This window comes from Myotis nattereri, assembly GCF_964212035.1.
Source record: "Myotis nattereri genome assembly, chromosome: 20".
Classification (NCBI taxonomy): domain Eukaryota; kingdom Metazoa; phylum Chordata; class Mammalia; order Chiroptera; family Vespertilionidae; genus Myotis; species Myotis nattereri.
In genome coordinates, this window is record NC_138096.1 from 8,915,119 (window position 1) to 8,929,771 (window position 14,653).

Sequence of the window (14,653 nt, forward strand, 5' to 3'; positions counted from 1 at the left end):
CACCAAGTTTATTTCAGTGCTTTAGCTTATTTACTGCTCCTTCACCTTTGTAGTTTGTATTGACAAAGTAAAATGAATATTGATAAGGTTGGATATTGATTTTTTTAAATGTATGGCTTGTTCCTTGCCTCATTCAAAGTCACATAGGCAGAGACGGTGGGTGTTGCCGCAGCAAGGATGTAGAGTTACTATTCTAAAATTGAGAACTGTTGAAGCAAGAAGGCTTGCCAGCAGAATGCATTTTATTGTTTGAAAAATGTCATCTGTAAAGGTGAAGAAAAGCCGTGAACAAAATAGGAGGAATATTATTAACGCATTTTTAAAAGGCAGTCAGCAATGTTGGTTATGGTCTGTGTTTGTGGTAGAAGTCACAGCTTATGGAGGATATGAAAATTAAAAGATGTAAATATGCTTATTACTATTATGGCAATTACCTTTTTTAAATGTTTTGTCCACTATACATTACTAAACTCATTGTTATCCAAAATCAGTTTTTGCTGTTACTATTTTGATTTCTAGTGAAATAATATCATAGGGAAAATAGTCACCAGAGGAGTCAACCTTTTTTCTGTACATTTTAAATTATACAAAATTATATAAATTGCTCCAATGTAACAGTGTTTGTTTTTACTTTCTCCTTATTGTTGAAAGTATTACAGATGTCCCCTTTTCACCCATTCACCCCCTTGTACCTCACTCTGGGGCCCTCCACAGGCCTCCACCACACTATTGTCTGTGTCCATGGGTTATGCATATATGCATACAAGTTCCCTGTTTAATCTCCTCCCAACCCCCACTTCCCTCTGAGATTTGTCAGTCTGTTGTATGCCTCCATGTCTCTGGATCTATTTTGTTTGTCAGTTTATTTCATTCTTAGGCCCAGAAATCAGGATTTTAAAAAGATTCCCAGGTGATTCTAATGTGCAGCCAAGGTTGAGAACCACTGTCTTATATAATAAAAGACCAATATGCAAATTGACCGAATGGAGGAACAACCAGTCACTATGATGCATACTGACCACCAGGGGGCAGACGCTCAATGCAGGAGCTTCCCCCTGGTGGTCATTGCTCTTGCTGAGGAGCAGCAAGCAGGTGGGCAGTAAGGAACAAGGGGTCCTGGACTGCAAGAGGATGCAGGCCGAGCTGAAGGACCCCTCCCTGCCACCCCCCCCACCCCAGTACAAGAAGTTCCGTGCACCAGGCCTTTAGTAACAAAATAACCTTCCTGAATACTTAAGGCACAAAAGGCAGGTTGTAAATTATAGTAATGGCTGAAGATTTTTAAACAGTACACTTTTTATTAAAAGTCACCCTGAACAGCCCAGCCAGTGTGGGTCAGTGGTTGAGCATCAAACTGTGAACCAGGTTCATAATTTCTTTTTAAATGAAATAATAAAAATATTTGACAGAGAGTAATAACACCTACCACTTTCTGTACTTAATGCTGCTGCTTTTCTTTCTTAAACAATAATCAAAACCTATGATCCTAAGTTAGTTACTGAGAACTACAGGCAGTATTATAACTTAATAGTTTAATAACATCAGTAGTAATAACAATAGCCCTGGCCCTGGGCTGGCTAGTCAAGTGCGGGGGAAGGATGGGGAGGTAGTGCATGTGGACCACGGAACACCTTCTGAGCCCAGGGCAGGGACAGAAGCGGGCTCACGAGGCGATGCGGGGAGCAGCATGTCACCTCCCCTTTCCACTGGCTGCTTATCCAACATCAATACAACGCTTTAGGAGCCAAATTACTAAACAAGCTGCCAATTAGGCTTGCAGTCAGCTGGACAGATTAGCAGCTAGGAGAGGCCGGTACAAGATTTTCATCTCTTGAGCCAATTACGCAAGTGAATTACCATCCGCAGTGGTTTTTGGAAGATGTGAGGGGAGAGGACCGAATGGGCTATAATAGATACGAGAGCTCCAACATCAGGCGGGTTGGGAGGGAGCACGCGGAGGGTTATTGCTAAAATTGCCCTAGCGGGAGGAGCACCTTCCAGGGAAGAACTTAAAGGATTTAGCGCTGCCAGGAGCAAAAGACAAGGAAAATTGTGGTGGTGGTGTGCTGAGCAGAGGCTGAGCTGTGCCCTCCCATGCCTTAATCTCATAAAAAGAAAAAGGATGGGAAACCAACTGTATATTTCATTCTAGAATCAAAGTATATCTCTATTGTTTGGGTGGTTTTTTTTTTTTTAAGGTTGTATAGAAAAGCCATTGCTTTTTTTGTTTTGTTTTTGCTTTTTTGATAAGTCTGTGTTTCTCTGTGGAAAGATTTAGCATTGGAGACATTTAATATTTCTTTTTTGTTTGTTTTTCTTCAAAGTACAAGATGATGCTTTGCTTTATTTTATTTTCATTAAGGAGTGAAACTAGCATTTTTAAAAAGAGAGGGAATGGATTCCTTTCCACCTACATGAAAACACAGCACTCCAGGGCCACTATCCTTGAAATACTAACATTTTAAAATCATGATAGTGAATCAGTTTTCCTTTGCTCTTCACTTGAGAACAGAATGTATCACACTTCAGCAGTTTTTGCAGGGACATTCTGAATTGGCCTTATTTTTTTTCTTAAATATTAAACACATTTTAAATCTGAGATTTTGCAAGCTCTTGTATCCAAAATATGATTAAACAGATTTGCAGCCTAGAGCAGCATTAGATCTCGGATCTGATTTTAACTTATCCATTGAAATAAATTAATTCGTAGCAATCACTAAAAACATCAGGGCTATGGGAGAGAATGCTCACGTGCTGTTTAACTGAAAATACTGGTCAGTAGCTGTTCAGTAAAAAGTTATCGAGACCTTGGAGGTCTGTCTTGGTTACCACCATAATCATAATTTCAAAATAAAATTGTAGTGGCTTTTTAAATGTTTTTTTCTTTTTAATTGAACATATTGCTGTGACATCTATCTATATATATAAAAGGCTAATACGCTAAGTGTCCATCCAACTGGTCACTATGACGCACACTGACCACCAGGGGGCAGACGCTCAATTCAGGAGCTGCCATGATGCCCACTGGTCATTTACAGAGAAACAGCACCACAGACCTGGTGCCCGCAAAGCAACACTCAGCTTCCCCCAAGTGGGGGTGGAGGCCCTGCCACCACCTCAGAGCAACAGCCCACCAAATCGCAGCTGATGCTGCCGAGACCCCATGGCGCAAAATGCAGCCCACAGTCCAGCCCAGCAAAGAACAGTGGCTGTGGGTGCCAGGTAATGATGTCACATAGCAACACCCAGCTTCCTCTCCCTAGCGACTAGCCTCCTTGGAGTTTCTTCAGCCCAGGGACATGACTTGCTTTATAGTCAGGTGGAAACATTTTACACTTTAACCAAATGTCTGTGAAGCATTTTCCCATACCTCATCTCATTTGACCCTCACAGAATTTCTGGAGTAGGTAGATAGAAGACTCGGTGGAATCCTATTTTCATTAGCCAGAAAATGGAGATTTAGAAAGTTTAGAAACTTGACCTGACTGAAAAGAAGAAATGGTGGACCTTGAAAATGACCAGGTTTTCTCACAGTGCAGGATATAGTCAAACACTGCTGCAGTTAAATATTTTGCCCTTTGTTCTCCCTGCATGATCTACAATAATAATCTGCTTAGTGTTGATATTTACTGCTGTGTTGCTGACAATTACCTGAAAGAGAAGTTGGGTTGCTTCACTGAGCTGGAAAAAGTTTAGCCAAATCAGAAAGCAGATCTAAATTAAGCAAGTTTATCTATATATATATAAAGCTATTGCTGGTGCCAATTGCACGCATGTGTTTCGATCTGTCATTGTGGATCATGAGTTTGGTAGACACTTCTATTATAGAGAAAGGGCGAATAGCAATTAAAATATTTTTCCAATTAATTTCCTTTCAATGTACACAAATCTGTGCACGGGGCCACTAGTTGGTTAATAAAATTACAAGGTTTCAGGTGTATTAAAGAAGTATTTTGACAAGGCATTTATTTATTTTTTTGTAAGTAAGAGATTCCCTCCCAGGTGCCTCTGTGAAAGAAAACTGAAGAGAACATGGCTTTCTTGGCCCGAGAAGACCTTTGCCTGTGTCAGGACTAACATCCTTTGTCATTTTACATTTTCAGGATTCGTCGGAGAAAACGCCCAGCCCATCTCAGAAAACAACATAGGGAACCGCATGCTCCAGAACATGGGCTGGACACCTGGTTCGGGCCTCGGACGCGATGGCAAGGGGCTGGCCGAGCCCATTCAAGCCATGCAGAGGCCAAAGGGATTGGGACTTGGATTTCCGCTACCAAAAAGCACTCCCGCAGCCCCCAGCACCCCCATCCCCGCCTCGGGGACATCCACCTAAGAAGAAACACTTCACGGTTTTGCTTCGCTTGCTCTGTGTCCCGTTGTTCTGAAATTACAGCACAGCTTCTGTTCGTGGAGCAGAAATCGACAAGGCCTCAGACTTGTCACGCCAGCTTCCTAACCGCATCCAGTCCATGGCGACAGATGCGCTTTCATCCCAGCTCATGGTGCTCAAGTTCAAACCATTCCCTTTAAATGTTGTCAGCAACTTTCGGCTGTTTTTAGATATAAAGAACAGCTCATTTCTCTTATTTATTTTGGTGGCAAATGCCAGTAATGTCTAATGCTTTTAAGCTTGATTCATTCACATATGGGTGTGAGCCCGGGCAAATGTGAGTGCACCCAAGGGTTTCTAAAATGAGACAGGCTGGGGAGGTTGTGTCTCAAGTCACCCCAATCGAGGGTGACTGACTCAAAAGACCCATCAGTGAGGTCCTAAGCGAATCTTTGATTGAAAGACATGTCAGTTCTATATTTGTTGAGTTTGGCGTTTGTGAGTGTGTGTGTGTGTGTGTGAGGATTCTCTAATGGGGAGAGGTACCCATTAATCTTCTAACCTTGGACAGTGTAGTGTGAAGTTCACAGTTGACCAACCGCAATTAACGTATCCCTCTGACGTTTTGACAAAAATAAACCTCATCCCTATTATCACCAGAGTGCCCTCAACATTACTTTAGTGCGTGTTTTATAAATTTTACCTCATTTAGAACATAAAGTAATTATTGAAAGAAAAATGTATTTTTTAAATTCATCATGATTGAACTATAAATTCTATTAATCTAGACCAGTGGTTCTCAACCTTCTGGCCCTTTAAATACAGTTCCTCATGTTGTGACCCAACCATAAAATTATTTTTGTTGCTACTTCATAACTGTAATGTTGCTATTGTTATGAATCGTAAATATCTGATATGCAGGATGGTCTTAGGCGACCCCTGTGAAAGGGTCGTTTGACTGCCAAAGGGGTCGCGACCCACAAGTTGAGAACCGCTGATCTAGACTGACTTCTACCTCTCTCTTCCCAAAGGTTGATTTTTTTTTTAAAAAAAGATCAACTCAACTATAGTAAACTAATATTAAATTTTAACCATTGATGTACATTAGAATATTGAACCCATTTATTTGAAGATATAAATGGCTCTCCCAAGAATTCAAATTTCAGGCCATGAGCCAACCCGTTTATTTACAAGGTGAACAAAAATGAATGGAACTGATTTGCCCTTTTCACATCTTAGCAGTTTCTTTAAAACCAAGCAAAGCAAGTCATTTTTATTCTGTGCCTAGTATTGTTATGTCTGAATCACCTGCTGCATAATGTTAGAGATTCTAAATTGCTCCCTAGTTTAGAAGATGTTGATTTGTTATCTCCTTCATTAGTAATGACCAATAATGATATTTTATTTGTAATGGCCTTTATTGGTTAAGTAAAGACCAAGATAACACATGTGAATCTCCTTGCTAGAGGTTTTTTCTTCTCTATTTTTTTTTTTTTTAGGCTTTGGTGTTTTTGGAGCAGTTTTAGGTTCACTGCAAAATAAGTTGAAGGTATAGAGATTTCTCATAGACCCCCTGGCCCCACACATGCACCGCTTCCCCTGTTATCAACATCCCTGACCAAAGTGGTACCTTTGTTACAACAGAGGAACCTATCCTGATACATCACCATCACCCAGTTTACATTACAGTTCACTCCTGGTGCAGCACATTCTATGGACTTGGACAAACGTATAATGACATTATAGCGTTGTACACAGTTTTACTGTCCTAAAATTTCTCTGTGCTCCACTCTAATAGGTTTTTGAAAAATCTGTAAATTCCCAAGAGATTTTTAAAGGAGGGAGAGGGTTTCTGTGTATGTCAGAGACCTTTCGGGAGTGGTCCCCTAAAGAAAACACTGCCAAGTAGGGAGAGGAAGGCCTGCCTGCCCTTGGAAAGCCTGGATGATTTGCCAAATGTACATGTTTTTTAAGCATTACCTTCTCTCTTAGGGGTACAGTGGTAAGAGGAGAGTTTGAGGAAATATGAACTACCAGGGGAGTTGATCTTTGGAAGCTTCCTAATTGGGTGAAGTAACTGCTATTTTGTAGCTTGTTACTTAGAAAACTATCATTTTTAAAAAGTGCTTTTTGTTAAATACTCCTCTTAGATGTAAAGGGGGAAAGCTAGGAAAGATTGTGCAGATAGCATCTAAAACCTTCTTTATGGTAGTTTATAGCAGTGATGGCGAACCTATGACACGCATGTCAGGTGAAACACGAACTCATTTTTGTGGTTGATTTTTCTTTGTTAAATGGCATTTAAATATATAAAATAAATATCAAAAATATAAGTCTTTGTTTTACTATGGTTGCAAATATCAAAAAATGTCTGTATGTGACACGGCACCAGAGTTAAGTTAGGGTTTTTCAAAAAGCTCCAAAGGTTCGCCATCACTGGTTTATAGTGTTCTAGGTGTGTTCAAAAGACTTTTTTCCCCTTAAATCCCAATATTTTCTGAAGATCTGAAGCTCTTCTAAAACCCTGGCATTTTGAAAAGCCAAATTTGGAGCCACTGATAAACACACAGTAAGGTTATCGTGCGAATGGCGCCAGACGCCTGCAAACATGGCTGCTCCTTCCACTTCACCGGGTTCTAACTCCTGAGGGAAGAGCAGACCATACACAAATGGTAAAGATTGCAGCCTTCTTGCATGCTTCTTACTGTCTTTTCTATCGTCCCAGGCTTCTGAGGCAACACCTCTGGGTGCTCGTGCTCCCTTAACCTGGGTTTAGACCTCTGACACCCCATCAAAATCCATCTTTTATCGGTTGAGCTGATAGGAGAAAGGGCTGACTCCTGGCTTCTAGCGCCCTCTACGTGGCTCGCAGAGGACTTAAAATAGCTCCTCTTCTATGGAAGTGCTTCACTATACGGAATCCATGAATCCATACCCCGAGTAGACAAGTGGTGATGGCCAGGCACCAATCCCCCTGCCCGGCTCTGCACAGACATTCACCAGAAGCGCACACGTCCCTGCACCATTCAGTTCTTAAGGAAAAGCAATGCAGACACATGACATCCTGCCTGTACCTGATCTTAATGGGAGAAATAAGCACAATTTAAAAATGGGACTTTTAATGTAAATCAAGTATCTTTTAAGATATGAATTCCACTAATTTATTTATGTTTTATATATAGTTATAGTTCATTTTTTACCAGTTACTATGCCCATGGAACCCAAAGCGCCCAGAGCAATTTATAATGAAGAATGTGTCATCCTTATCTCCTTGAAAAGGTGGTGAGATTTTTCTCTGCTCCTTCTTAAAGCTGCTCGTCTACAGTAGCAAAAGCCTCCTATCACACTAATTGGTTGTGCTAAAAATTTTAGGGAGCGCATAGGTCTCTTCCATTACTGTCCAAATTGTCCATTCCCCAGCAGTAGCCAAGAGAGGCTGAGCATGAATTAGCAATTCAACTTTTTTTGTCTTTATATACTTATTATACTTGATACTGGCCAGCCTGTGTGTTCGAGTCATTCCCTCCCTCCCTTACTTTTCCTCCTTCTCTCCCTCCTCCCCTTTCCTACCTTCCTTCCCTCCCTCCTTCTTTCTTTTCTTTCTTCCCTCTTTCCCACTACTCAAATTTACTTGTTAAGACTATATTCCCTAGATTTGCTTTCTTTATTAAATTATATGATACCCTTTTAAAAGAAAGTCCATTGCTAACTAAAATTTAACCAATTAATTAGTCTCAACTTTTCAGTACACAGATTTTTATAACTCGTACTGTGGCTATCAAAGTTAAGATAATAGGGTTAAAGATAAACATAATGTATACATATGTGTGTGTTGACAGGGCACGTAAGTATGCAACATACAGACATAATTGCAAAACACTGCATTTTATTAATGTCTATTTTAACATTGTGAATTGATATTCTTGTAATTAATTGAACTGACAATTGCTTCTCTTCAATATATTTTCATTTTGAGCAGATGTTTCATAAAAGAGAAAAATCATTGTTGACATGCTTTTAAAAACCATTTCTTCCTGTACTTTTTTTTTTTTTTTTTAAGACGATCTAAATTGGTATTGTATAATGGAGTTGTTTAGCAAGGAATATTTTGGATTTTTATTTTATTTTATTTTGGTAAAAAGCTATATTAATAGTACAACAAAGAACTGAAGAATAAACTTAATGTTTAAGAATGTTATTTATAAGAAGTCATTGTCTTTGTGCTTTGTTTCCCTCTAAAATTAATAAAAAATAAAGTTGAAAATACTTTAAATTGTTTTTTAAATTGCTACCCATTTACAGTTAACATCCAATGATGCAATTAAATCCATTGTTCATCTTTAAGCCCTGGAAAATGTCTGTTTTCCAAAAAATTTTAGATAAAAACATGGCTGAATAAATCTTTGACTCCCATTTCTTCTCAGCATTTTGGGACCTGTTCTACCATGTATTTTTCCTGTTTTTTGTTTGTTTTCTCTGAAGCTGGGCTAGACTGTAGAGCTGGCTTAGGTCTCTTTCCACTCAGAGATTCTAGGATTTCAAATAGCAAGCACAGGTTCTCTCTCTCTGGCCAATGGAAACATCACAAGCCACTCCATTTCCTTCTGGAAAATTACGTTTCTCATAAACATGCTTGGATATTTTAAATATTTTGTAACACTCATCACAGTGTTGAGTTCTGTTTGCTGTAAGAAGCATCTCATTTGTGACGATAACGTTTTATCTTTTCTCCTTAAAAAAACGAAGTAGATCTTGTTAGAGTAAGTGGGTTTCTTTGTAATCCAATAGGTATTAAATACTCATTTATTTAACAGGCTTGCAGTAATATATACTCAACTGCCAAGCGGACCATGAAGGCTCCTTCTGCTGGGGCCTACTTAGGGAAGACTCATTACTTGGCTCACCTGACATTTTAAGTAGATCCAGATTTGTCTCCAGCGAGTCAGTGCCACTGCCTGCCAGCAGCATGATGGACTGTTTTCACTTGGGGTTTTATCTGTACATTAGGGCTGTCTTCCGTCTCTGAATTGTCAGACAGTTTAAATCTTTCTCACATTCACAGGCCCCACTCCTGGTGCATCACCCACATGTACTGTGCTTCCTCCTTAGTCCCTCAAGGATGGAGTTAGGGAGCAAGTGAAGGCTCGTTTAGTCTTTAGTTGTTTTTTTTTTTGTTTGTTTGTTTGTTTTAGTTTGGATTTTCAGAATAAGTTGCTGGCATTGTAAATGTGTGTATAATACTTGATTTTTCAGCTATATGATGATGGAGTCAGGACAGCATCCTAAGTAAAAAGAACACCCCAAACTATTTTCCACCTGTTTTCATCTTCCTACTACCTTTCAAAGAAATGATCATTTCTTTCTGAGGACAGCATCCTATCCTATATAATAAAAGACTAACATGCAAATTGTCCCCTTGACCAGGAGTTCAATGGGGCGGGGGGGGGGGGGGGGAGGCGTGCCAGACCCCACCTGTGCATGAATTCGTGCACGGGCCTCTAGTTCTTTAATAAAAGCAGAAAGGATGAGAAATAGTATATTAACTCCGTATATACTTAAAAATATGCTTTCCAAACACAAACAAATTCTTATGTTCCTTATTGAGGTGAGTTTCTTCAAATGCCATAGTTAGATGAGCTGGTAAGTTTTTTTGGGGGGGCGGGGGGAGGGGAATGACTTAAGGTTCTGTTAGGAGGCTGCCTGGCTCACCTGTGGTTCTTTGTTGATGGCTGTCATTCACTCTGGAAACGGTGGGTAACCCATGCTGCATGTACGAGGCATGGAATTCACAAAATAACGTTCCGAATGGCTGTGAAGCCCTGGGGAGCACACAGTCAAGGTGTGAAACCTGATTATTTCTAATACAGTGGCTGTGGTGTCTTCAGGTCCCCGGCAGGAAGTAAAGTGTTCCACATCCTGTAAGGCTTGGCTGTTGACCCTCCTGCATCTTTATACACCCATCTTTTTCCTGGACCACTTCAACTTCCCCCCCACACATCTTCATCTGCGTCATGTTTTAAAAAATATGTATTTTTATTGATTTCAGAGAGGAAACAAAAGGGAGACTCTGATAGAAACATCAATGATGAGAGAAAAATTGATTGGCTGCCTCCTGCATGCCCGCAACCTGGGCATATGCCCTGACCTGGAACTGAGCTGTGACCTCCTGGTTCGTAAGTTGATGTTCAACCACTGAGCCACGCCACTGGGCTACGTCACATACGTTTAATATCAGGTGACAGTCTTTCCCAATGAGGAGGGCATTCCCAAGCCCAGGGACACCGGCCTTTGCTGACTGCCCTGCCGCCAGGCTCTGCACGCGGCCCCCTACGCAGGCAGCTAGCAGCAGATTTCCCCACTTGGGGAGTAATTGTCGCGCCTCAGTGACAGATGTGCAATAGAGCAGCTTCTTCAGGAAAAAATGAACAGTTTGTCCAGTATGTCAGCTCGCTCTTTTTAGTGCTGGGAGGTCTTGGCCCCATTACGGGTGATTTAGAAATTGAGGCGCGCCAGGCCCCGCTGCCCGCGCTAAAGCCTTGGTTCGGGCCCTCATCTGCATTCTGGGGCTGGCTCCCTGGGAGAGATTGGTGGAGCCCCTCCAGCCAGGAGATGAGTGTGGGCTGACAATGCCTTGATTTGTTGAGAGAGAGAATAAATGGGTTTTTCAGGAGATGAGGAAATATCACCATTACTGGCCAATTTACAGCATTTTATCTGTGCTTCAAACATGTCACTTTTGTTATTGTTGCCTGGTAATTACATAGTGAAACGGAAAGAAAACAAATTCTGGTTACGTATTCCGACGGATTGCAAAATCATATCCTGATAAATGCCCATTTATGATACACACGGATGAAAGGTTCATTTTAATTTTGAATGGCCAGCTCAGCCATAAATAGGATAGAGGATTAAATTTCAGAGAATCTGATTACACAAAAGCAAACAGTCTTTCTCTCCACTTTTTTTCAGATCCCAGAAATTCAGGGAGGTTCGTTCCGTAAGGCATTTTCACAAACAGGATTTTCCTGAGACAAGACAAAAAGCTATTTCAGAACCGTGTCTGAAAAGGAGAACTTTGAGGGAAGCCAGATAGCTGTCTGGTTTTGGAGACCTGTCTGTCTCACATGGTCCTCAAAAAGCAAGTGGGCTTGTGGTAGGTGAAGTATTCCCCGCGTGGTGGAATAGCTCTGTGTTTTGAAGTTTATGTCCCGGGTTACTCCTGCAACCTCGCCAAACCTATGGATGCTAGAAAACAAATGCTTTTTCTTGTGTTTGCTCCTCTTTCGAAGACGATTTCCCCCCTTCCCTAGTTCCCATTGTTGTAAATGAATGCCGCCTGAGGAGTTTAGCTACGCACACAGATATCAAATAGCATATTTTTCATGAATCTCTAGTTGCTTATCCCTTCATCCCTTCTTTCTGCACATCCTGGTTTCCCTGTTTCCATTCCTTTGTCTATGGCCTTCCTCTCTTCTGGCTACAAAGAGTCCCCAGTAACCGGTGTCCATTTACAATCAGGCTAAATCTCACTTCCGTCTACCAAGCTTATAACTTGTTTATACCTTTCTAAGCACCGATTAGCAGCCTAATAACATTAAACCAGCACAAAAGCAATGTATCCACTTTTAGTTACACCCTGCACAGTGACACTGACCCGCAACTGAAATGTGACTGACTGAAGAAATGAATAATAATAATAACAAAAGAAATTCTGCAGGCCCAAAAGCTGTAACCCCCAAATTAGGAATGTTTAAAATTGCCTCAAATGTTTGAGAATGCCCCAATCGGAATAGCTGCCTGGCCATTTAAGGGGAAATACTAAAATGCAGTAGAAAGGTTTCACACAGGGCTGCCTCTGGCCCATTTTCTTAACTAAGTGGGTGAGTTTGCAGAGACCTGTGAACGAATTGTCTGCAGGAGGTGCCAGGAGAGCAGGGGGTCACACTCCCTCCTGAGGGCACAATTTCTTCACAGGGCCAGCTGGCATTTCACGATGTCACACCCGCTGGCAGCTGTGTTGTCCCTACGACTTAGAAATAAAGGATCGATTCGGAGGTGTCGCTCCAGTCACCGGCAGGATGATAAATCCCAACTTTAACACCAAAATAAGCGGTGAACCATGAGCTCCGGCTACTGCTTGGACCTCGTGTTTAACTCAATCTCCAGGTTGTCGGTGTGGCCGGGGGAGGTCTCTGGGCAGGCTCAGGATGGGCTTAAGCAACGCAAGGCTACACTGCTGGCTGCCCGCCGGGATGCCCCCATCCCAGGCCCTCAGTCCCCAAAGTGGTTTTTGAAATCTGAATAAGCGCTCAGCGAGCATCTACAAAACTGTGGCTCGTCGCACAGGAATTAGGAAGAGACCCCATGTTTCGCTTTGTGCTACTGGCGAGCAACCTCAGAGACACGGACTCTCGGTAATAAGCTCTCATCGCAGGCAATTGTTCTGGAATGTGGTCTCGGTGTCTGATTGCAGGGTCTGCAGGCTCCAGACAGTAGGGACGCGACGCTTAAGCCTCCTCACTTATTGCCTGCTGATGTGCAAATATAGGATTTGGCCATTTAGCCTCCAGCCGTAGTCTCTCTCGCAAGGTACACCCACTCTGGGAGGTGACGGGGCTGTGGCTCTCGGCAGGCCCCGAGACGAGAGGGGGCCTGGAAAGCCGAAATCACAGCCAGGGTGTGGGTCGGCCGCATGCATAATCAACCCGCAAAATACCAGCCGATGGACCCCTTGCAAGAGTTGAACTCTGGACTCCCCACCACGGAAATAAAACAAATAAATGAAAACGAACAGCCAAATCCTCATAAATGCAGCAAGGAAGCAGCTGGTCACCAAACGACCACGTTAATAATAGGAATAAAAATAAAACCAAAGCTGGTACAAAAAGGCTTATAGCTGTTAAGGAAAAAAAAAAAAAGAATTAGTGTACAGAAAGGGATCAAAGCCACGCTGGTATGATGCCAGCCTGCAGCGGAGGAAGGCAGGAGAGAAGAAGAAATTTCCAAGTCAGAAACCATCCTGACAGTCCCCGGAGAGCAGCCCGCTGCGTGAACACATTCTGCCGGACCAGGTTTTGAGATTCAAGTTCCTCCTGCAGTGGAGCAATCTCTATATTTGGCAAAAATATTGATGAGCAGGGTTCTTCGTACAGGGGCATCCCTGCGGACCCCACGCTTGGCAGCCGAGTCCTCGTTGAGTTTTGTCAACCAACGTGCTTTGCTGTTAACTACCTTCCCAAGTACCTTTGTGATGTAGCAGCCTGTCTATGTAATGAGGCCCGGGTCCCTTTGACAGAATATTGATGAATTGTGACAGGATTTGAATGCATGTGTCATGTAAACAATGATGGATAAAATTTAGGGTGTTTAGCATGGGGGGCTCTGTGTCAGTGTCAAACCTGCCCGTCTCTGGGAATTTGGAGCGCAGCCCGTTAACTTTGGTTCCTTCCTGCCCTCGTGGGACGTTCATCCTCCTCCGGAGGGAGGAAAGGAGGCCCGCAGAGGCCACGTGGGCTGCTAGGAAACGCAGTGGTTCAGGGTTGGAGTCCCGGCTGCGGCACACACTGGGTTGGGGCCTGGAACTTTTAAAGCCTCTGTTTCCTATATTCTCCTGGTTCTCACTTTCCCATTGGGTTATAATGAAGATCAAATGAAATAACAGCATAGGAAACATTTTTTTAAATATATTTTTATTGATTTCAGAGAGGAAGGGAGAGGGGGAGAGAGATAGAAACATCAATGATGAGAGAGAGTCACTGATCAGCTGCCTCCTGCACTCCCCACACTGTCCCGGGATCGAGCCCGCAAGCCAGTCATGTGCCCTGACTGGGAATTGAACCACAACCTCCTGGTTCATGGGTCAATGCTCAATCACTGAACCAAGGCAGCTGGGCCATAAAAACATTTTGAAAATTGAAATGCTAAGGAACTGTACAGAAGAGGACCCAAATAAGTTTTATGTAAAGCTATTGATGTTCAAATATTAAAGATACCTGCTTACAGAAGTCATTAAAACAGGCCAGTGTTTCTTCTGATCTTTAAAGAAAAGCAAGCCTTCCAGACCCACAGGTGGAGGTAGACCTTGTAGACAGAGGGGACAGAGTGTAAAAAATGTACACATGGTCTGTCCAAAATCTAGAAGGTAATCTCATTGGTTGAGCGCATGGGGCAGCTAGTATTGAGAAAATTGTCGATATTTCAAATGGCAACATTTTTCATTCTTTCATTTCAAATGGAAGTTACAGCACTACCAACAACTCATATACCACATGTCACATCCAAATGGGTAAACATTCACAGCTCAAGCTGTGTTTTAGCTTTTTT

The 14,653-nt window shown here is 42.1% G+C and overlaps 1 protein-coding gene across 1 annotated transcript in view; it reads left to right on the forward strand.

The window, feature by feature from the left end:
• GPATCH2 (G-patch domain containing 2) overlaps positions 1–4,985 on the forward strand; it is an 88,941-nt gene extending 83,956 nt beyond the window's left edge. The window contains exon 10 of the mRNA XM_081114386.1: positions 4,104–4,985. Within this exon, the coding sequence (XP_080970512.1) occupies positions 4,104–4,333 (230 nt within the window). The 3' untranslated portion in view covers positions 4,334–4,985. The remainder of the gene's footprint in view (positions 1–4,103) is intronic.
• The last annotated feature ends 9,668 nt before the right edge of the window (positions 4,986–14,653 follow it).